Genomic DNA, 19,914 nt, shown 5'->3' with positions numbered 1-19,914 from the left:
GACCTCCTGTTGGAGTTTGTATCACTGATTGCAACCCTCTGAGCCCAGCAGCTCAGCCAGCTTTCAGTCCACCTCTGTGTCCATTTATTTAGTCCATACTGCCTCAGTTTGCCTTACGAGACAGTGCTGAAAGCCTCATCAAAATCAAGATCACAGCATCCACTGCTCTCCCCTCAGCCACCAAGCCCATTATCTCATTGTAGAAGGCTGTCAGGTTGCTCAAGCATGACTCCCCCTTCCTAAAGCCATGTTCCAATCACTCCTCCCCACCTGTCCGTGTCCTGCCCTGCCTACCTCTGCCTCTACCTGCCCTCCCTGTGCCTTCTTCCTGCCCTAGTAGGCTCACCATTGCCCCTGCCAGCTCTGCCACAGCCATGGTCTGGAAGCAGGTGCTGCCCTTACTTTTCTCCTGGGACACATTCCTCCCCAATCCCCTCTGCATTACTGCAGGGTTAACGTGGGAACGCTGGACTCAGCCAAATCCCTTTCACGGTCACCCACCCTTCATAGCTCTAGGGGAACAAAGACGTCCTAGCCCCAACAACCTGTGAAAAGCCCTTGTTCTCATTCCAAAAATAGCCCTGCCCTACTAAAATTCTCTTTCTGCTCAGTGTTCTTCCTGCAGCCCTATCTTCTCCCCTCCCCCTAGAAAGGACACTGTGTCACCTCCACATCCCCCAGTGTACAGGGGGCAAGCCAAGCATGTGACCAACCCCACCACTGTTGAGCTCTTCAGTCCCACAGAACAGACAGCACCCAAACTCCAAACATGGGGCACAGGCAGGATGTACGCAATAGGGCGGTGTCATATTTTCCTTGCAAAACCCATAGCTCCAGACCCACCCTGGCAGGCTGCCCTAGTGCCTGGCCCACCAGCATAGCCGTGCTGCACACATTGTTCATCTCATCCCAAAACACAGGGCCAGGCTCCAGGAAAAGAGGCTCTCCTGACTCCAAGTGTGAGATTTAAATTGCGCCAGCTCCTCCACCACTTCCAGGCTTAACCAGCAGAGCAGCTATTGCCCACAGCAGAGGAGACAAAGCACAAGGGCTGGAGGCAGATCAGAATCCCAACAATTTCCTTTATTTATAAAAACAAGCATTTATAAAGAGAGAAGAAAAGCCCTGGAGGTGCTTGCAGCGCGCAGCAAAAGGCCGGCTTCCCAGCGCTGCCTAGCAGCGGGGCAGCTGCCAAGGATCAGGTGGCTGTCAGGTAAAAAGGTCTGTATAGGACGAAGAAAGAACCAGGCTCTCAAGACACTGATTGGTGGCAAGGTTCACAGGGGATGGACGACCTCCAGGTCTCGGACGCTCGCAGACAGAAAGGTCCATAAAGATTGGCTGTTACGTGCGTGCGTTGCGCTCTGTCTCTGCCAGGCACTCTCTCACCAGCGCCCGAGCATGGATAATGCCTACAGTGAGAAGTACAAAGGACACCGTACATCATCCAACTCCATAACGAAGGGTCGGTCCACCTGGAGGGGCTCCCAGACCACCCCAGCTCTGCATGTCACCCCCTAGACACTCAAAGCAGGTATAGCAGGACCCAGTGGGGTAAGCAGAGCTGGGCTATATCCCTTCCCCTCCAAGCCTGCGTGGGATGGAGGGACTCCTGCTGCTGTCGCAGTGGAGACTGTCAGCAGGGCACAACGTCCTGCATTCAGGCTTTCAACTTGAGCCAAAATATTTCCTCTGTCACCCCAGCCTGCTCAGCAGAGGGGAAGGGAGAGAATCGCAAGAGAACTGCTAATTAGCTCCCACTCCAGTCTCCAACGCCAAGGGATACGTGCCAGCAGGACAGCACCACCAACGTGCCTGGCACAGCAACAACATGACGGTGCATTTGTACTCAGAAGATAACACCCAGAGCAGCAAGCAGCTTAGGCCCACCACAGGCTCAGCGGGCTTCATGCATGCAGGGGGCTACTTTTCCTTCTAGGACAGCGGGACCCCTGCTGCACGCACCCCCTTCAGCTGCCCTGCTCAGCCCCGAGGGCCAGCTGGGCCTGAAACCAAAGCATCCAAGCACCTCGTACCCCGCTTCAGCCGTTCCATGGCGCTCTTGCTGCCTGCATAGGTGGGCCGGATCTCTTTGCCCATCTCCTCGATGACAGACAGTAGATCTGTGTATGTGCTCTGGGAGCCCTGTGACCCAGGCGGCTTCATAGCCTGCAAGGGACAGAGGACGATGGGTGAGGGAGGCCCGGTTGTGTGGGCAGGGCCGCTCACCCTGGCCGGCCCCGGCCCCGGGGCTCACCTGCACGTAGCCCATGGACGGTGGGCCGAAGTCATTGAAGAGGGGCCGGAAGGGGGCAGCGGCTCCAGGCACGGATCCGGACGGTGACGGGACACTCGTGGCTGGCGGGGGCAGGCAGAGAAAGAGCAGGTTACCGGGGAACCGGCTGCCGCAGCCTCCCTCCTTCGCACCCACCCCCCCAGCGCACTCTCCCTCCGCGGCGAGGCCGCTGCCCCGCGGCTTCCCGGTGGGGGGAGGGGACGGGCGGGGTTCTCACCGGCGGGCGGGGCCCCCGGCCCGGGCGGTGCGGGGCTGGCGCTGCTGCTCGTGCTGGTGCCGGCGGCTCCGGGGGTGGCGGGGGCGGGCGCGATGGGCTTGTAGGACATCCCCGCCGGCGCGCGCCCTCCCGGCTCCCTGGCGCGCGGCGGCGGCAGCGGCGGCGGCTCCGGCGGCGCCGCGGGTTGGTGGGCGGCCCCCGCGCGCGCGCCCCCGATTGGCCGGCCGGTGCGGCGCCTCACGCCGATTGGGCCTCACCACTCACCCCCTCCGCGGTGATTGGCCGCCGCTTCCCCCTCCTCTCCCCTCCCCTCCCGCTCCGCGCCGGGACCCGGCGCCGCGGGTCGGCTACGCCCCGCCGCTAAGGGCGGGCGGGTCCCCGTGGCCACAGGAGGCGGCCCGGCCCGGCCCGGGCGCCGCCAGGGCACGATCTTGCGCGGTTCGGCTCAGCACGCCGCCGGCTCCGCTCCGCTGCGCGAGGTCCGAAGAGCGCCGCGCTTGCACCCGGCGTGGCCGCTCGCCCTGATGACGCCGCCTGCGCCTGCGCGCGCCGCCCGACTGACGTCACCGCGTCGTCGCGCGCCGCCCGCCCCGCCCCCGTCACCGTGGAGACCGGCGGCGTCGGCTCCGCCCAGCAGCGGCGGGAGGGCGGCGGGAGCGGGGCCGGGCCGGGCCTTCTCCCTTTCGCTAGGGAGGCGGCCGAGGGGGAACCGGCTGCCTTCCCCCCCCGGGGGCCTTGGCCCGGTGTCGGAGTGGGGCGACCGCCCCCCCCGGGCCACCCGCCCGCCGTCCGCGGCGGCCCTGTCGGAACGGCTTCTCCCGTCGAGCGGCAACCAGCAGCCACGGGAAACACCCTTGGGCTGCAGGAGCGTGAACTACTTCTGTTTAGATTCGGTAGAAGTACAGTCAGAAGTACATAGCCCACGTTTTCCATTTTCGAAAGGGCAAAGGTGGAAAATGAATAAATTGGTTCAGTTGAAATCCCCCCAGCAGGGGAGCATGAGAACTGAAAGTAGAGCAGCCAGAACTTCCTCAACTCCAGAGATGCAAAAGCTATCCAGAACCGTTTCCAGAGCTGCGGGAATCAGCTCAGAGCTCAGCTCACCTGCTACCACAGGCCTTCAGCCTGACTCTGAGCTAGCCACACTCGCTTCCCCACCTTCCAGCAGCTGACGACAGGCCTTTCCCCAGCTTCCCACCTTCACTCCTGGGTGAAGAATAATAATGTTTTATTCTTGATTTCTTTCCTCAAGGGTTTTCAGTCAATGAGGCTGAAGCTCCAAAGAATATTCCTTGTTTTGGGGGTAGAACAAGAACATTTCTGAGGGCCTGTGCTGACCCCAAACTCAGATGAGGAAGCCAAAGGGTGCCTCTTCCACATAGGGCAGGACAGAGCAGGACACAAGAGTCTTGGGTAGATCCGCACGTATGTGTATCTGGTCCAAGCAGAAACCACAATAACCAGCGCAGAGCACTGGAAGGAGGCAGGCTCTGGGTTACGCTGTAACGTTAGCCCTAAATCATGCCATGGAGATAGGGTCAGAGTGCAGAGTCAAGACTGAGGGGCTGGGACTCAGCATTACGGTTGGATACAGGGGTCAAAACCAGAATGGAGTGGTAAGCCAGCAGGGTTGGTGTGCAGGGATGGAAGGATTGTTAGATTGGAGCTGGACCACAGCTGTGGGGTAGGGACTGAAGATGTTTCTAGGAGTTTACAGGAATAGCAAGGCAAGTTAAAGTTGGAGTGAGAAGGGGGGAGCTGCAGAGGCAGGGGTAGGAAACAGGACAAGAAGGGTTGGAAAGCAGGGAACTCGGAGAAAGGGGGAGAGATCAGAGCCAGGCAGTGTAAACTGTCCAGCACAGAGATCAGAGCAAGAGCAGCCAAAGTCCTGCTGAATCTGCATTAAAAGAGGTTTGGTGTGAACTCAGGTGTGCCACACCATGTTTTGAACTTGGCAGCAAGACCGGTGTGCAGCCAAGGATGAGTCTGAGCAAGTCCAGAACTGAAGAAGTGAGGGCCTTGCCTAGGGCTTGGGCGTTGTGTTGCCCCAGTGCAGCCCGTGGTCTGGGAGTCCTCCCTTGCGGTAGTCTGAGCTAGGAGTCTCCTCTGTGGCCCCCTCCTCTTTGTAAGGCACAGCAGGGCTCCTGTCTCATGTTGGCATGCACTGCCCTCAGCGTGACATCATCCGCACAAACTCTGCTGGCAGAGAGCAATGCCTCAGGGAGAATATCTGCCCACCTCTCCCCTACATTTCCAGGGACAAGACAAGCCCTGCTCCCACCCGCTGGCCCCTCAAACTGCCCTCCCTGAGCCAAGGCCACAAGTCCATGTTGCAGCTCCCTCCCAGGCTTAACCCACTAGGCCTCAGCCCCCTGTCCATCCCATACCTTCGAAGTCCACCAAGCCGTCTCCATTGAGATCCACATCCTTCAGGATCTCATCCACCTCGCGGTAGTTGAGTTGCTGCCCCAGGAGTTTGCGCATGGCCTCCCGCAGCTCTGCAATGCTGATCTGCCCATCCCCGTTGGTGTCGAACTGCGAGGGAAGTGCTGATGGCTGAGTGCTGCCACGTGCACTGGCTGCCTTTGGCACATTGCGAGCTTTCCCATCTACCTTGCTGTCCCCCTCGGTGCCTGTGCTGCCCACTCAAAGCATCTGTCCCAGCACCATGGCCATTAGGGTCCCTTCCACGGTGCCCACCTTCCTCACGTCCAGCCATGCAGAGCCCTTCTCACCTCACGGAAGGCGTCACGTAACTCCTTGATCCCAATCATGTCCGCTGTCTCCGCCAGCATCTTGGGACCCATCAGCTCCACAAAATCATCAAAATCCACCTTGCCACCTGCTGCAGAAGAACAAAAGTGTCAGCAGGACCAGAAGTGCAAGGGCTAGCTCCTGCCTTTTGAGGTGTGAACCCCCAGGCAGAGCACAAGAGGCAGGTCTGGCTGCCAAGGAGGGAAGAGAGTGGTCCACATCAGGACCAGGTTTCTGCATATGGGAAGGAACAGAACAACCTCACTACAGTCCCTACCCACCCCTGCCATAGAGAGGGCAGAGAGGAGGGTCTGGGTAGGGCGATCACCCTGCATGGTCCAGGCGCACCCCTGGCACGTACTGATCTGCTGCGACAGCTCGATGAGCTCCATCTCGGTGGGCATGTAGCCCATGGTCCGCATGCACTCGCCTAGGTCCTTGTAGCTGATGTACCCGTCATGGTCCTTGTCGAACTCCCGGAAGGCCTGCTTCAGCTCTGGGCACAGGGCAGAGTCACAGTCACAGCCCGGCCACCACATGCCCACAGTCGGGAGAAACAGGACCCAGTTCTGCCCCATGGTATACCCCTTCCCCAGGGCCCCTCAAGCTGCCCTCTTCCACACTGCCCTGCCAGCCACTGGGAGGGATGGCCACATGCTCACAGACAGTGGGGAATGTGTACCAACCCAGGGAGGCTGGGTCCTAGTCTGTGGTCCACAGCAGCCCAAAAGGGAGAGCCCACTTTCCACGCTTTTACCAGCTGGGGCTACCCCAGCTTCAGGACTGGGTTAGCTCAGGCACCCCCAGTGGGCTGCTCTTGCAAGGCAGCACATCCCTGCAAGGACACCAGTGGGGTCAGCCATGGGGTACTGCCCTGTGCTCTACCTTCGATCTCTTCTGGCCGCAGCTCTCGGTCCTAGGAAAGAAGCAGGAAGAGTAAAAGGACAGGCCCTAATGCAAGTCCTTGTCCCCATGGGTCCCCTCCCCAGCAAGCCAGCTGAGCAGCCCATGCCATGCTGCTCTGGGGCCATGGGGCAGAGGGGCAACGGGCACTGTGGGGGCACAACAGGCAATCCTCTGGGATCCTGCAGCTGCAAGGTTGGGGGAGAGGAGAGGATCTGGGGGCACAAGAGCTGAGGCAGCAAGTGCAGGGCACATGGGCTGGTGTGGCACAGACAGCAGCAACCCAAAGTGGCACCCAGTGCCCAGAAGTGGCATGGTCACAAGGCCAACGGGTGGCACCATTAAGACAGGTTCAGCTACAGACAAGGCAATCCAGGAGGGCTCAGGGGCAGGACAGGCAGAGGGAGAATGCGGCCCAGGGCACGGCTGGGCCATGGCCGCGCTATACGTACCAGCTGGGTGATGGCGATGCTCTGGCGGAGGAAGATGCAAGCTGGCCCCACCAGCCCGTGCAGCACTGAGTAGTTCTGCAATGGAGGTGACTGTGCAGCCTCTGCCAGCTCATCAGGGTCTTGGGGGCCCGAGGCAGGACAGCCAGAGTGCTGCTTCCCATCCTGGAGGCAGAGCGGGCCATTAGCAGAAAGGAGGGCTGCTCCGTGGTGGCAAAGCCTCCCTGGGGGCTGGCTAGAGCCAGCCCTGGGAAGGCAGTGTGCACCCTGACCCCGCACGGACTCCTGCAGAGAGCAAGGCCAGCAAGAAATGCCTGCGTTACAGGCTCCGCACAGGGCTCACCAACCTCCTACCAGCACCCGAGCAATTCCCCTCAGGGCTCCCTGTCCCATCCTGCCCGCTCCTTTGGGCTGGTGCACAAGCCCTGGCAAGGATGGGATGAGGCCAGAGCGCGGCGGGGCCTCCCCACGCACTCAGCCAGGCCTTACCTTTGAGAGCCTCCTCTCAGGGGTCTTGGTGCAGTTGCCCATGGCTGGCGGCACCCCCCGTGCCACAGGGCATGCCTGGCCCCAGGGTGATGGCTGGCGCAGTCCTTGGGGCTGGCACTCTGGCCAGGACAAGCCAGGACTGGTTTTTTTATAGTAACAGTGGCTGCGTGGGGATTTGAGGTTTTTATTGAATATCTCTGGATATGCAGGGCAGGCAGGGGGGTGGGGAAAACACGCACCCGCGCGCACTCACACACTCACACATAATCCTCAGGATTATTCTCCACTCAGTCATGCCGCTCCAGATGTGGGGAGCCACCCAGCTGTTCCCCTCCCGCCCAGGCCCCTGCCTGCAGGGATGACCTGCCCCCCCTCACTGCCAGCACACCCCAGACCCCCTGCCCCAGTCCCCTTCGCTCCCCTCATTGGCACGCAGCCCTAATTTCCTGTGGCAGTGATGGCGATGGTGAAATCTCTCCCTCGTTTGCTGGTCAGCTCCCCTGTGGGCAGTGCCACCCCCTGAGCAGGCTCAGGCCACATCATGCATGGAGGAGATGCCCCACTGGATGGGATTAGGGAGCCAGGGGGGGAACACGGTGCCCTGCAAGTGATGCCAGTGCATGGGGGTACTTGGCAGCCCCCAAAACTGGGAGTGGGCCTCGGTTTTCAGCACTGCACCCCCTGCTTGATTCGCTTTGCCCTCTGTCCCTGCCATGCTGCTCTTTTTCCCCAGCCAGGTACCCTGTCCCTCCCCTGGCCCGCGCCCCAGGCTGCTTACCCTGCTAGGGGTTACCTGCCCAGAGGCAGAGGGCACTTCGAGCCTCACATCCTTGGTGGCCAAAGGATGATCCTTGGGAAACGAGCCGCACTTGCTCAGTGACATGTTGTGCTGGATGCTGGTGGCAGCACGGGGGCAGATCTTCTGTCCTCTAGGCCGTGGGGTCTGGCCATGGCCACCCCTCTTGCTGGCCCTATGCCCCGCATTCTTGCGCCAGCTGGATGCACCCTGGGAGGCAGGCAACACGGCGCAGGCTGTGGGGCTTTCACCGCTCAGCCGCCGCGGTCCCCGGAAGAAAAAGAACATGCCTTGGCCAGCGTGTCCTGCCGCACAGCCCTTCTCGCCTTCTGCCCCCTTTGCCAGCCCTCCACTCCCTGCTCCCGTCCTGCACGACGCCAGCCCAGACCTCCGCCACCGCCTGCCCCGAATCCGATTCCCCCATTCCCAGGAGTGAGATTGCAGCGGGGGTGGGAGGGAAACCAGATCCAGCAGGGCAGACACACGACCCGGACCTGTCTCCGCTCACTGCAACAATGACACCGGGCGACGCGATCCCCGGCAGCCCGAAACCGGAGCGCAGGTGGGACAAAGTGGGGAGAGAGGCGGGGGGCAGCGCGGCCCCAGCTGCCAGGTTGCTGGGACGGATGAGCGCAACGCCGCCCTGACAGGAAGGTTACAGGGACAGATGTGGGCCCGGCCCAGGGACAGCGCTGGCCCAACAGGAGGGCTGTGGGGACAGGGACAGCACTGCCCCGACGGGGGGGTGCAGGGACGGACTGAGGCAACCCAGCCCTGACGGGAGGGTTGTGGGGATGGAGGCGGGCCCGGCCGGGGCCCCCGCCCCGCCGACAGGGGCGCGCCGAGCACGGACGCGGGCCCGGCCGGGGCCCCCGCCCCGCCGACAGGGGCGCCCTGAGCACGGACGCGGGCCCGGCCGGGGCCCCCGCCTCCGCCTCCGCCTCGCGCGCGCACCGGCGACGTCACGGCGGCGCCGAGGACGTCACGGCGGCGCCGAGCGGCGATTAACGGGCGGGGGCGGCTGAAGGTGACGGGCGGCTGAGCACCGCCATGGCCGCCCGGCAGCTTCTGGCGCTGCGGCACCTCCCTGCTGCCGCCGCCTACTCGGTGAGCGGGACCCGGGGGGAGGCGGGGGCGGGGCGGGCCGGTGCTGGTGCTGAAGTAATGCCTCTCCGCAGACGGCGCCCAAGAAGACGCAGTTCGGGTCGCTGCGGGACGAGGACCGGATCTTCACCAACCTCTACGGGCGGCACGACTGGAGGTGAGCGCCGGAGGCCCGGGGGGGGCGGCTCGAGGGGGCGGCCCGAGGCGCCGCCGTGCCACGGGCCGTTGCGCTGTTGCTGCAGGCTGCGGGGCGCCCTGAGCCGCGGTGACTGGTACAAGACCAAAGAGATCCTGCTCAAGGGGGTGGACTGGATCCTCAACGAGATCAAGGTGTCGGGACTGCGGGGTCGCGGTGGGGCTGGCTTCCCCACTGGCCTCAAGTGGAGCTTCATGAACAAGCCCCCCGACGGCAGGTGAGGTCAGGCTGGGCTGCCTGCTCCCAGCGGGGAAGGGAACGAAGCCTGTGGGGGGCGCTGGCAGGGAGAGGAGTGTGTAATGGTGCATCCCTTGCAGACCCAAGTACCTGGTCGTGAACGCAGATGAGGGGGAGCCAGGCACTTGCAAGGACCGTGAGATCATGCGGCACGACCCGCACAAGCTGGTGGAGGGTTGCCTCGTGGCAGGGCGAGCCATGGGGGCCCGAGCTGCCTATATCTACATCCGTGGTGAATTCTATAATGAAGCCTCCAACCTGCAAGTGAGCGGCAAGATGCAGCAGTGGGCATGGAGCACAGTGGCGGGCACCAGGGAGAGTGCCCTGTTGACCATCTTATCCGCAGGTGGCCATCAGAGAGGCCTACGAGGCTGGGCTGCTGGGGAAGGATGCCTGCGGCTCAGGCTACGCTTTCGACGTGTTCGTGGTGCGAGGCGCTGGGGCCTACATCTGCGGGGAGGAAACTGCCCTAATCGAATCTATTGAGGGCAAGCAGGGCAAGCCGCGCCTGAAGCCGCCCTTCCCTGCAGATGTGGGTATGTTCCCAGCCCCGTTCCCCTTCCTCTGCCCTGAGAGCTAGTGAGCATGGGACGTTTCTCCCTTCTCCCACCGCACCACAGAGACCTCCTGTAGTCCTCGGCAGCATGAAAACATTTCTAAGCAATTGATGCTGATTGATTGAGAGAAAAGGGGCTGGAGGAAACAACCATGATCATGGCCAAAAATGGTTGTTCCTGTAGCAGGAACGAAACAGCTGATGCGCTCTGAGCAGATGCAGCCTTTACGAGCTTTTGCTGCTTCCAGGTGTGTTTGGGTGTCCCACCACGGTGGCTAACGTGGAGACGGTGGCAGTGTCCCCCACCATCTGCCGTCGAGGAGGGGCCTGGTTTGCTAGCTTTGGGCGTGAACGCAACTCTGGCACGAAGCTCTTCAATATCTCTGGCCATGTCAACAACCCCTGCACAGTGGAGGAGGAGATGTCAGTGCCCTTGAAGGAGCTCATTGAGAAGCATGCAGGTAAGGTGCAACAGGCTGGCCTATGGAGGGGCACAGGGCTGGCTGTCAACTGGCCTCAGCCTGTCTCCTTCTCTGCCAGGGGGTGTCCGTGGGGGTTGGGACAACCTGCTGGCTGTGATTCCGGGAGGCTCCTCAACGCCACTCCTCCCCAAGTCGGTGTGTGAGACTGTGCTGATGGACTTCGATTCCCTGGTGCAGGTGCAGAGTGGGCTTGGCACAGCTGCTGTCATTGTCATGGACAAATCGGTAAGGGACAGTTTCCCTCACTGGTCCTCTGTGTGCCCCAGCAGGACTAGGAAAGGTGCTCAGCGTCTGCTCCTTCCTCCCCTAGACTGACATTATTAAAGCTATCGCCCGCCTCATTGAGTTTTACAAGCACGAGAGCTGCGGACAATGTACCCCGTGCCGAGAAGGTGAGCACAGGGCTGTACGAAGCGGTGAGGCCACTGGGCAGTGGCTGTGCCACAGGTTCATTACAGCTTTTCTCTCTCCACAGGAGTTGACTGGATGAACAAAGTTATGGCACGGTTCGTGCAGGGCAACGCCCAGGTAGCAGAGATCGATGCGCTGTGGGAGATCAGCAAGCAGATCGAGGGCCATACCATTTGCGCACTGGGTGATGGGGCTGCCTGGCCCGTGCAGGTAAGGGATTTGGGCTGGGGCTGGCCCCAGGAGCAGGATGTTGGGGGACTGTGGTGTTATACTGCCTAACTGACTCTGCTTGTTTGGTCTACGCAGGGTCTCATCCGTCACTTCCGCCCAGAGCTGGAGGAGAGGATGCGACGCTACGAGGAGGCCAAAGCTCGAGTGGCATCAGCTTAAGGACAAACTGGTGTAGACTGGGAGGAGTCCAGGCTGAGTTCCTTCTGGAGCACCCCTGCCTGCAGACACACAGGACCACTGACACCCATGGCCCTGCCTTTTCCCGCTAGTGGGCATTTGTCTTGCGCGAGTGGCTCCCTGCAGCTGTTCGTGGGGTAGTGGGACTGTACTCCCTCACTGGTGTTTCTCAATAAACACTGCTGTGCTCACTGGGCCTTCCTTTCTGCAAATATCGGCTGCAGGTGTAAAATCGTGGTAGCACTGGTGGGAAGGGACTGCCAGAGGGCTCTTGGTCCAGCCTCGCTTTGGAGTAGGCCCATCCCAGCACAGGATCAGGGTCACCGTGGCTTTGCCTGGCTACCATTTGGAAACCTTCAGCTTCTCCATGGAAATCCAGGCTCTTTATGCCCTGTCCCAGGGCTGCACAGTCCCCCAGGGGAAGGATTTTTATCCTAAAGCTTGTCCTGGAACTCCCAGGCCATAACTCATGACTGTAGCCCCCATTGTAGCAGCTGTTGCTCTTGCAAAGTGTGGCTCCGTTGCCTTTATTATGGCCATGGCTCACAAGCCGCTATTCGCAAATGCTGCCTAAAGGCTCCGTCACTCACTCCAACCTTCCTCTGCCTGGTCACAGCGAGCAGCAGTGCAGCCTGCAGCTGGGAGGGCAGGCACACACGTGCCTGGTTGACCCCGGCTGCCTTAAGACCTTGCAGGTGCTCCTGCCCATCTGCCTCATGCTGACTTGGGCAGAGAGTTGCCATGAGGGAGCCAGAGCTGCTGCTGGCTGTGCTGTTGGCTCTCTATGCTTCTCTTGTTTCCAGCTGTTTGACTTACTTAATATCTCAAGGAGGAGCTCCCTTTCTGAGGAAAAAAATGAAATGTTGCCAAAGCTTTTCCAAAGGAGCTTAAAGCTGCATGGGTGGGGTTTTTCTTGAAACAGAAGGTGTTTTTCACACATTGTTTTATTAAAAGGCTTGGTCACAGCCTTCCTTTACTTCTCTTTTGCCTCTTCCTGGTATTTAGCTGGTGCATGCTAATTCTGATCCTAGTTAGTTCCCACCAGGATGCCTAGACCAGCAGTCACTGCTCTGGCACTGAGCCACCTTCTCCCTTCCTATGGGATTTTTTAAAAAGTCAGCTACTCCCATGTTTACTGAGAGCAGCAACGGTGGAGGCTGAGCACTGTCATCCTCCAGGGCCTCCGTAACTCCTTGGGGCCTCTCCTGCTGATGTTGCTGATTTGAGCATTTCTGCAGCTGACTCTACAGCCAGATATTGATGGGAGACTTTCCCCAAGGCTGTAGTGATCTGTCTTTTCTTCCGTCTGTAGACCCACCCCAGTTTTGTGTTTGCCCCACTCTCAAGAAAACCCTTGAGATACCCTACACTGGTCTAGCGGATACTTTAAGGGGAGAAAAAAAAATTAGGCTTCAAAAGTGAAGGAGAGAGTGAGTAAAGTAACAAAGAGGTGAGAGTCTCACAACTCAGAGCTTGGGTCGTGGGGCAGCAACATGCAGCAGAGAGAGAAAAATCTTGCACAGCAGCATGTTCTTCCCTGGGCCACTGACACAAGCAAGCGCCCCACAAACTCCCCGAGTGTCACAGCAGGGTTGGTTTCCCCCATACAAATGCAGGAGAGAACCCCCCCCCCAATCTTGCTCTAAGAGCTGAGCTTGCTGCTCCCCTGCAGTGCTGGCACAGAAGGCCCCCACCCTTTAAGAGCTGGAGGCTGTGATGCAAGTGGTTTAAAACATTATACTTTACTTTGCTAAATCACAAGGTGTGGCAACAGCTGTGGGCACAGGACCACTCGAGCCCTGTGGCAAAGAGCTGGCAGCACTGCGGATGAGCGACAGTGGAGCCGGCTCCTGGGCCGCCCTAGTTTCCCAGCAGCATCCTCCTGCCAATCAGGAGTGTGTGGCGAGAGTGTCCTAGAGGTGCCCAAAGGAATAAAACAGCAGCCCAGACAAGGCACTCGGAAAGATCTGTCTGTGCAGGCTCTGCATCAACCACCACTGGCCACATCCCAGGCCTGCAAGTGCTTTGTAAAGCCCACTGTCACCGAGAGCTGGGGCGAGGGGGGGGGGGGGGGGGGTCAACACCCCAGCAGCCTCTGGTCCCCTCCCACAAAAGTCAGGACCCAGGACCAAGCTCTCCCTGCTAACAGAGGAGCAGGCTGGCAGGGTCTCAGCGGTCACCAGTCACCCGTGTCTTCCTGCGGTAGAGGTCAGGCGCCAGCAGCTCCAGTGTCAGCTCGGTGATGATGGCTGTGAGCCCCCATACCTTGTAGGGCCCATTGAGGAAAACGGGCAGGGTGTAGCTGTAGCGGCCCTTGGAGCGGAAGTGAGTGTAGCCCTGGTTCTCCGCCTGCAGCAGGTGAGCCAAGGGGATGGTGAAGACCTCCTCAACCTGGGCAGAGACATGTAGGTGACAGTTGCACTGCCTTGTCCAGGGCCTCCTCCTTGTGGTAGACCCCCCCCCCCCATGCAGGCCAACTGGCAAGTATGGGTATGTAGCTACCAGGGTCTGGGAAGGCATCTGAAACAGCTTTCCCAGGCGAGAGCTCAGAAAGGGGGGGGGATGGGCGGGGGGGACCTCATCCTACTGCCACCCAGGGCAAACATTTCTGGATCCCAGAGAGACTGACCGGGATCAGAGGGACTGACTAGGAGCTAGCTGGAAAGACATTCAGTGCTGGGATGGCCAGCAGGGAAGGGGCCCACAGAGAGGGCCCTTCTGCAGGCAGCACACACATGTCTGGGCAGTGCCAAGGAGAACCCTGAGCATGTAGAGCTACAAGGGGCAGCGTGGGACGAGGGCCGCCGTGGCATCACCCACCTCATGGGGGTTGGGCGTAAGAGTCATGTCCTCGAAGGGCCCCAGGTTCGCAAGGACAGGAGCCACCATCATCCCCTGCTGGAACCAAGCGCAGTGGGACAGTAGCAATGATAAGGGTGCCAAACCAGTTCCCCAGGATGCCACCCAGCCAGGCGGGGCCTTCCTACACCCATCTGGTATCAGCACCAGGTCCCCAGTACCCCAGCCCCCTATCCCTGTAATCCTGTACCCTAGTCCCCAACACCTCCATCTCCCACCTCATGTCCCCCTCCCCCTCACCCCATACCCAAACAACCACGTCCCTGCTACCTGCACCCCATCCCTCAACATCCATCAGCCCTGTTCCTGCCACCCAACACTCCATTCTCCAGACATCCCATCCGGTGTCCACAAGCGGTGCCCGTGTTCCTGCCACCCCCGCCCCAGACACCCCTGTGCCCCATGGTCCTGTTGCTTTCTCCTTAGTCCCTCATGTCCCTGTTGACCGGTCCCCAGATATTCCATATCCCTCATGCTCCCGTTGCCCTATCCCCAAATACTTCATATCCTATGTCCCTGTCACTCTGTCCCCAAACACCCCATGTCCCTGCTACCCCCAGCCCTCTGTCTCTGTCCTGTCACCCAGACACCCCTGCACCCTATGTCCCTGTCACCTTGTCCCCAGACACCCCATGTCCCTGTCACTTCATCCACAGACATCCCTGAACCCCATGTCCCTTTCACCCCATCCACAGACACCTTGTGTGCACGGTGCACCTATAACCTCGTCCCGGTCATCCTGTCCCCAGACCACCCCCGCCTGGGTCCCTGTCACCCTGTCTCCACAACCCCGCGTCCCTGGCCCCAGACACTTGGCGCCCCGTGCCCGGCCGCCCCGCCTCTGGCGCCGCTACCCGGTTGGGCACGGCCCGCAGGAGGCCCCACACGCGTTCGGGGCCCACGGCGAGGCCCAGCTCCTCCCGCGTCTCCCGCAGCGCCGTGGCCACCGCGTCGCCGTCCGCCGCGTCTCGCTTGCCGCCGGGGAAGCTGCAAGAACCCACGCGCGCCCCTGAGCGCCGCGGGGCTCCGCGCCGGGGGGCGCCGCGCTGCCCCGGGCCCCGGCGCTACCTCACGTCGCCGCTGTGGGCGCCGCCCATGGCGCGGGAGCGCAGCGTGAAGAGCAGCGCGGGGCGGCCGCGCACGGCGCACAGCGGCACCAGCACCGCCGCCGCCGCCGCCGCCGCCCCGCGCCCCGCCGCCGCCAGCCGCGCCCGGCACCGCTGCTCGCTGCCGCCGCTCAGGTACCCGCGCGCCCCCGCCGCGCCGCCGGGCCCCAGCATGGCGCCGCCGCCGAGCCGCCGGCGGGGCCCTTCCGGGGCGGCCCCTGCCCGCCCCCGCCGCCGCCGCCCCGGGCACGGCGCAGCGGCTCGGCCGGACGCCGCCGGCGGGGCGGGCCTGCCCCTGGCGCGTCCCGCCACCGAGCGGGTCTCCAGCCGGCGGGGCACCCCGTCCCGCAGCCGTGAGGCCCCTCCAGCAGCTGCGTACGCCTTCTCAGCGGGGGCGGGGGGGGAGGGGGGGAGAGCCTCCCGCCAGCTGTGCACCCCGTGAGAGCCTCCTGCCAGCTGTGCACCCCAACCTGCCCGGGAGAGAGCCTCCCACCAGCTGTGCACCCCAACCTGCCTGGGGAGAGAGCCTCCCGCCAGCTGTGCACCCCGTGAGAGCCTCCCGCCAGCTGTGCACCCCGTGAGAGCCTCCTGCCAGCTGTGCACCCCAACCTGCCCGGGAGAGAGCCTCCCACCAGCTGTGCACCCCAACCTGCCTGGGGAGAGAGCCTCCCGCCGGCTGTGCACCCCAACCTGCCTGGAGAGAGCCTCCCGCCAGCTGTGCACCCCAACCTGCCTGGTGGGAGAGCCTCCTGCCAGCTGTGCACCCCGTGAGAGCCTCCTGCCAGCTGTGCACCCCAACCTGCCTGGTGGGAGAGCCTCCCGCCGGCTGTGCACCCCAACTTGCCCGGTGGGAGAGCCTCCCACCAGCTGTGCACCCCAACCTGCCTGGGGAGAGAGCCTCCCGCCGGCTGTGCACCCCAACCTGCCCGGTGGGAGAGCCTCCTGCCAGCTGTGCACCCCCACCTACAGGTTGTGTGCCTTCCCCCGCCAATGCCGCTTTTACACCCCCTCCTGCCACCGCGTCGCAGCTGAGGCGACACCAGAGCAGGCCTGGCCTGAGGAGCAGCCAGCTATTAGATTTCTCCCTCCACTCCAGGTGATCGCATCCCTGAAATCGAGCCGCCCGTTCTTTGGCCGCGGGTACTGACGGACAGGAAATCGAGCTGAAGCAGATGCCCAGGTAGCCTTACGGTGTCGCTTTTCTGCCTGGGCCCTGCCACAGCCTGCTTCCGTGACTTGCAATTATTCAACAGCCGTCACTGAGCGGCTCGTGAACCCACCAATGTGCCTTCCTGTGGCCATTCTGGTATTTGGGGCAGCCGCTGCCCAATCTCCTGTGAGATTTTCACAGCTAGTCTTTTTAAAAGTTTGGTTATTTCTCAGGGTGTTACTTTTCTAGGCACTGCTAGCCTGCAGAGGAATTTCCTCTGTTGAAATAAAGCCTTAATTGGTTTCAAGGCTGAGAAGAGTCTCTCCCGGGATTAATAGTGGGAAGCAGTATAAAGGTTTCTGGAGCCAATATTAACATAGTAGTCATAAAAACAAGGCACTGAGACTAAAGATCAGTCTGAGGCTGGACCAATTTTCATTCTGCTCTGCAAGCCCCCTATGGAAAGAGGACAAGGATAAACTTGAAAAAAATAAGCACAAAAAAATAAAAAACAGAATGAGGAGGGCTGTGCTCTCACTAGCTCAACACTGGCCCTACAATGTGGCTGTCCAGGAGAGCTTGTCCTCATGCTGCTGAGCCAGGGCCACTGGCCAGCTTAGGCAAGGGCTAACAGACCAAAAAAAAACCCATTATGGATCTCCCATGCCATAATTTCTGACTTTCCTGGAGAGAAAGTCCATGTTTGAGGGCTTGTCCTCCTTGCATTTTGCCTTAGGAGACTCTTGGAAACAGCCCATTTCTCCTTGGCCCCATGTTTAGCTCAACCCCTCATTGCTCAAGGTCCTGGGAAAATGCTTCCCAAAACGCAAGCCTGCTCTGAGCCCTGCTGGCTGTTTTCTGATCCAGAGGACAACAGTGTGAGGGGGCTGCTCCTCTGCACCCCAAGGCACTAAGCTGCCCCTCCACCCTGGAAAGGGCCAGCTCTCCTTATCTCCAGCGTTTTGAGAGGCAAAAATAACAGATAGCTGTAATCTCCGTCCTGGTGGCATCTGAGCCTCAGTCAGTCAAAGTCCCAGCTGCCCTGATCTGCCACTGGAATGCTCCTTCTCCAGGCAGGAGGCTGGACCAGAGATCTCCAAAGTCTCTCCCATCAGCACTGGGGAGTAAGCTGCAGTGTTGCTCCCTCCATGTGCCCTCCTCTGTCCTCACCAGGGCCAACACAGCTTCAAAAGAGACAACATGAAGCCCTGAGGGTGCATCAGATCAAGGCTAGCTCAGTGCTGTCCTGGCTCTTCCACCATTTCCTCCATGTCCCCATCAAGACAGAGCACTGGGCGACTGAGGTCTTTCAGAAGCCACCGGAGCTTTGAGTTATTCACTCCTCGCTAGACGATTTCCAGCCCAGTGGGGCAAACACAGATTTGCACTGCTGCAGTTACAACCTGTCCTGACCCTGCAATGTTCCAGGCTGTCACGGCCCCCAGCCATGGCGAGCTGCAACCCAGAAACCAGTGTCTCAACCACTGCATATCCCACTATTTGTGGTGAGTCCTGCAGAGCACGCAGCACAGGACCCGCTCAGCTCCAGGATGGAATGGAGCCAGCTGGGCCCTCTCCCCTGTTACCCTCCACTTGCAGGGATGCCTGATGAGGCCTCATCCAGCTCTTCCAGGAGGCAGAGCCTCCTGCCCCTTCCCAGGGTTAGTTTTGCAGCTACAGGCCACCACACTATCCCTTCCTCCCTCTCCTTGCAAGATGCACCTTCCCCTATGCCCCTGCTTGTGATACTTCTGGTCAGTCCTGCACTGTGCACAGACATCTCGCCATGAAGCAATACTCTGGAATTTATCCCACTTTCCTCATGCTAAATGAGGGCAAATTTCCTGCAAAAGCAGCAAACTCACTGGCCACAGTGAACACTGGCTGTTTCCCTGTGGTGTCCTTCCCCTCTGCTCTTTCCAGCCACTCTGTGTTTTCCTCTAGTCTCTGCAGCTTGTACCCACTCAGCAATCAAATGTAACCTGCTGCACAAGAAAGGCTCATTTCAGCAGCCACGAGCAGGATTGAGGCAAGCTAGAAAACACTCTGACATTGTTTTGTATCTTATTTTTCTGCCATCACCCATCTGAGTTGGGAACAGGCAGCGCTGTTGCATGTTCCATGAGGCACTGCAGGGCCCTGAGCGGTGGGGCCGCCTGCGCCTGTAGCGTTTGTAGTGTTTGGGGTCTAGGATCACAGCTGGGAAAAAAAAAATGGCTCCAAGGAAAATGGAAGTAGGGAGGGATCCCAACAGCCCCAGCCACTCTTACTGAGGGCAGAGCCAGCCCTAAGGCCGGGTCGGTGCTCAGGCCTCAGCCACACATGATCTCTCCCAGAAGGGAGATTCTCTTCCCTGGCCTGGCCCCAGGCTGCCCTGCTCTCACATAGGCTTCTTCTTCCCCCCTACACCCAGCCACAACTGTAGCACTGCTGGTCCCCAGCCCTCCTAGGGCAGGACTTGGTTGTTATTTCCACGCACTGAGGTCCCCCTGACCCCAGCACTGCCCTCCAGTGCTCCAGCTGCTTCCCCTGCCCCATTTTTGGCGCTCCCATGCCTGTCAAGTATGCAGTTCCATCCCATCATCCAACTCGTTAACGAGGACATGAAACTGCAACAGCCCCAGGACCAATGGGAGCAATGCCCCTAGTGACCAGCCCCCAACTGAACTTCCATAGCTCTTTGAGCCCAGATGCCCAGCCGCTTTTCCACCCAGCCAGCTCTCCTCTGTACATCTACAAGAATGCTAGAGGAGCCCATGTTACTCCAGAAGCCTCAGGGTGCAGGGGAGAAGCGTGATTCACCATGAAGCCACGGTCTTGTCTGGCCAAATTGAGCCCACAGCAAGTGCACGGCAAAGGCAGTCACCTAAGTACCCTACATCTGGCTGTGGTGCCTCCCTTGCAAAGTCCAACAGTGAGGCCTACTGTGGTTGCAGCAGGGACAGTGCTCTCCAGTTGTTGGATCTTGGCCCAGAGTAGGAGGGAACCTAGGAGATCAGCCACAGCACGAGAGGGGGGATGGTGTGTCAGCTCCAGCAGGCTGCAGGAGCTCTATGAGGGCCACAGGGATGCACGACCATCCTGAAGTCACTGAAGTCTGATTCCTGACTGCAAGGATAATCTCATTTTCCTGTCCATAGGAGCCATGGGGCTGTCCATATGGGATTACACTTAACAAGCTAATCCCACAGCCTCAGGGCTCTGCTGGGACATGTCAGAAGAGATTTTCTCCTCTGATGTAATAATCCTGGTGTGGTGCTCAAGACCCTGCGTCCGGGAATGTGAACGTCAGGATGGTGGCAGGGCCCCAGTCTGCTGTTTGTCCTGCTCTTGTCAGGGTGGACACCCTCGCTCAGACACAGAAAAGGGGAGCCCATAGAGCCATGGTGAAACATGCTTTGTTACACCGAGACCTGAGAGGTGACGTCTCTACCTGGAAGAGAAGGAAGCCTTCCCCCAGGAAGCCCACAGCCCCACAACAGACACTCTTGCACAACCACC

The 19,914-nt window shown here is 60.4% G+C and overlaps 4 protein-coding genes across 4 annotated transcripts; 1 reads left to right on the top strand and 3 right to left on the bottom strand.

The window, feature by feature from the left end:
* Window positions 1–1,062: 1,062 nt before the first annotated feature.
* CDK2AP2 (cyclin dependent kinase 2 associated protein 2) lies at window positions 1,063–2,791 on the bottom strand. Its single transcript, XM_062576296.1, has 4 exons — window positions 2,514–2,791; window positions 2,258–2,358; window positions 2,037–2,169; window positions 1,063–1,412 (listed from the first exon to the last, which is right to left on the bottom strand). Exons 1-4 carry the CDS (start codon window positions 2,620–2,622, stop codon window positions 1,345–1,347), a joined length of 411 nt encoding a protein of 136 aa, XP_062432280.1. The 5' UTR covers window positions 2,623–2,791; the 3' UTR covers window positions 1,063–1,344.
* Window positions 2,792–4,030: 1,239 nt separating this feature from the next.
* On the bottom strand, window positions 4,031–8,122 carry CABP2 (calcium binding protein 2). The gene is made up of 8 exons (XM_062576295.1): window positions 7,887–8,122; window positions 7,109–7,271; window positions 6,623–6,784; window positions 6,153–6,183; window positions 5,629–5,763; window positions 5,249–5,358; window positions 4,901–5,048; window positions 4,031–4,709 (listed from the first exon to the last, which is right to left on the bottom strand). The coding sequence occupies exons 2-8, from the start codon at window positions 7,148–7,150 to the stop codon at window positions 4,684–4,686; spliced, it is 654 nt and encodes a 217-aa protein (XP_062432279.1). The 5' UTR covers window positions 7,151–7,271; window positions 7,887–8,122; the 3' UTR covers window positions 4,031–4,683.
* Window positions 8,123–8,881: 759 nt separating this feature from the next.
* NDUFV1 (NADH:ubiquinone oxidoreductase core subunit V1) lies at window positions 8,882–11,489 on the top strand. Its single transcript, XM_062578079.1, has 10 exons — window positions 8,882–9,011; window positions 9,083–9,165; window positions 9,251–9,421; window positions 9,522–9,705; window positions 9,788–9,977; window positions 10,246–10,458; window positions 10,538–10,704; window positions 10,790–10,871; window positions 10,955–11,100; window positions 11,197–11,489. Exons 1-10 carry the CDS (start codon window positions 8,955–8,957, stop codon window positions 11,278–11,280), a joined length of 1,377 nt encoding a protein of 458 aa, XP_062434063.1. The 5' UTR covers window positions 8,882–8,954; the 3' UTR covers window positions 11,281–11,489.
* A 1,532-nt stretch (window positions 11,490–13,021) lies between these two features.
* NUDT8 (nudix hydrolase 8) lies at window positions 13,022–15,454 on the bottom strand. The gene is made up of 4 exons (XM_062578081.1): window positions 15,226–15,454; window positions 15,012–15,144; window positions 14,119–14,196; window positions 13,022–13,689 (listed from the first exon to the last, which is right to left on the bottom strand). Exons 1-4 carry the CDS (start codon window positions 15,435–15,437, stop codon window positions 13,468–13,470), a joined length of 645 nt encoding a protein of 214 aa, XP_062434065.1. The 5' UTR covers window positions 15,438–15,454; the 3' UTR covers window positions 13,022–13,467.
* Between the last annotated feature and the right edge of the window lie 4,460 nt (window positions 15,455–19,914).

Source organism: Rhea pennata, chromosome 5 (genome assembly GCF_028389875.1).
Source record: "Rhea pennata isolate bPtePen1 chromosome 5, bPtePen1.pri, whole genome shotgun sequence".
NCBI classification, from domain to species: Eukaryota; Metazoa; Chordata; class Aves; order Rheiformes; family Rheidae; genus Rhea; species Rhea pennata.
The sequence above is the reverse complement of the archived record's forward strand: the minus strand, read 5'-3'. Positions and strand labels throughout refer to the sequence as shown.

Excerpts from the sequence above, each read along its gene's own strand:
- CDK2AP2 (XM_062576296.1), bottom strand. The coding sequence starts at position 2,622 with ATGTCCTACAAGCCCATCGCGCCCGCCCCCGCCACCCCCGGAGCCGCC. Across the intron at positions 2,359-2,513 it reads GCCGGGGGCCCCGCCCGCCG|CCACGAGTGTCCCGTCACCG; the intron begins GTGAGAACCCCG and ends TGCCCCCGCCAG. Across the intron at positions 1,413-2,036 it reads CATGGAACGGCTGAAGCGGG|GCATTATCCATGCTCGGGCG; the intron begins GTACGAGGTGCT and ends TTCTCACTGTAG.
- CABP2 (XM_062576295.1), bottom strand. The coding sequence starts at position 7,150 with ATGGGCAACTGCACCAAGACCCCTGAGAGGAGGCTCTCAAAG. Across the intron at positions 6,184-6,622 it reads GCATCGCCATCACCCAGCTG|GACCGAGAGCTGCGGCCAGA; the intron begins GTACGTATAGCG and ends CTTCTTTCCTAG. Across the intron at positions 5,764-6,152 it reads GCGGCCAGAAGAGATCGAAG|AGCTGAAGCAGGCCTTCCGG; the intron begins GTAGAGCACAGG and ends CCCTGTGCCCAG.
- NDUFV1 (XM_062578079.1), top strand. The coding sequence starts at position 8,955 with ATGGCCGCCCGGCAGCTTCTGGCGCTGCGGCACCTCCCTGCTGCCGCC. Across the intron at positions 9,706-9,787 it reads ATGAAGCCTCCAACCTGCAA|GTGGCCATCAGAGAGGCCTA; the intron begins GTGAGCGGCAAG and ends TCTTATCCGCAG. Across the intron at positions 9,978-10,245 it reads GCCCTTCCCTGCAGATGTGG|GTGTGTTTGGGTGTCCCACC; the intron begins GTATGTTCCCAG and ends TGCTGCTTCCAG.
- NUDT8 (XM_062578081.1), bottom strand. The coding sequence starts at position 15,437 with ATGCTGGGGCCCGGCGGCGCGGCGGGGGCGCGCGGGTACCTGAGCGGC. Across the intron at positions 15,145-15,225 it reads GCCCACAGCGGCGACGTGAG|CTTCCCCGGCGGCAAGCGAG; the intron begins GTAGCGCCGGGG and ends GGGTTCTTGCAG. Across the intron at positions 14,197-15,011 it reads TGCGGGCCGTGCCCAACCGG|CAGGGGATGATGGTGGCTCC; the intron begins GTAGCGGCGCCA and ends GCTTGGTTCCAG.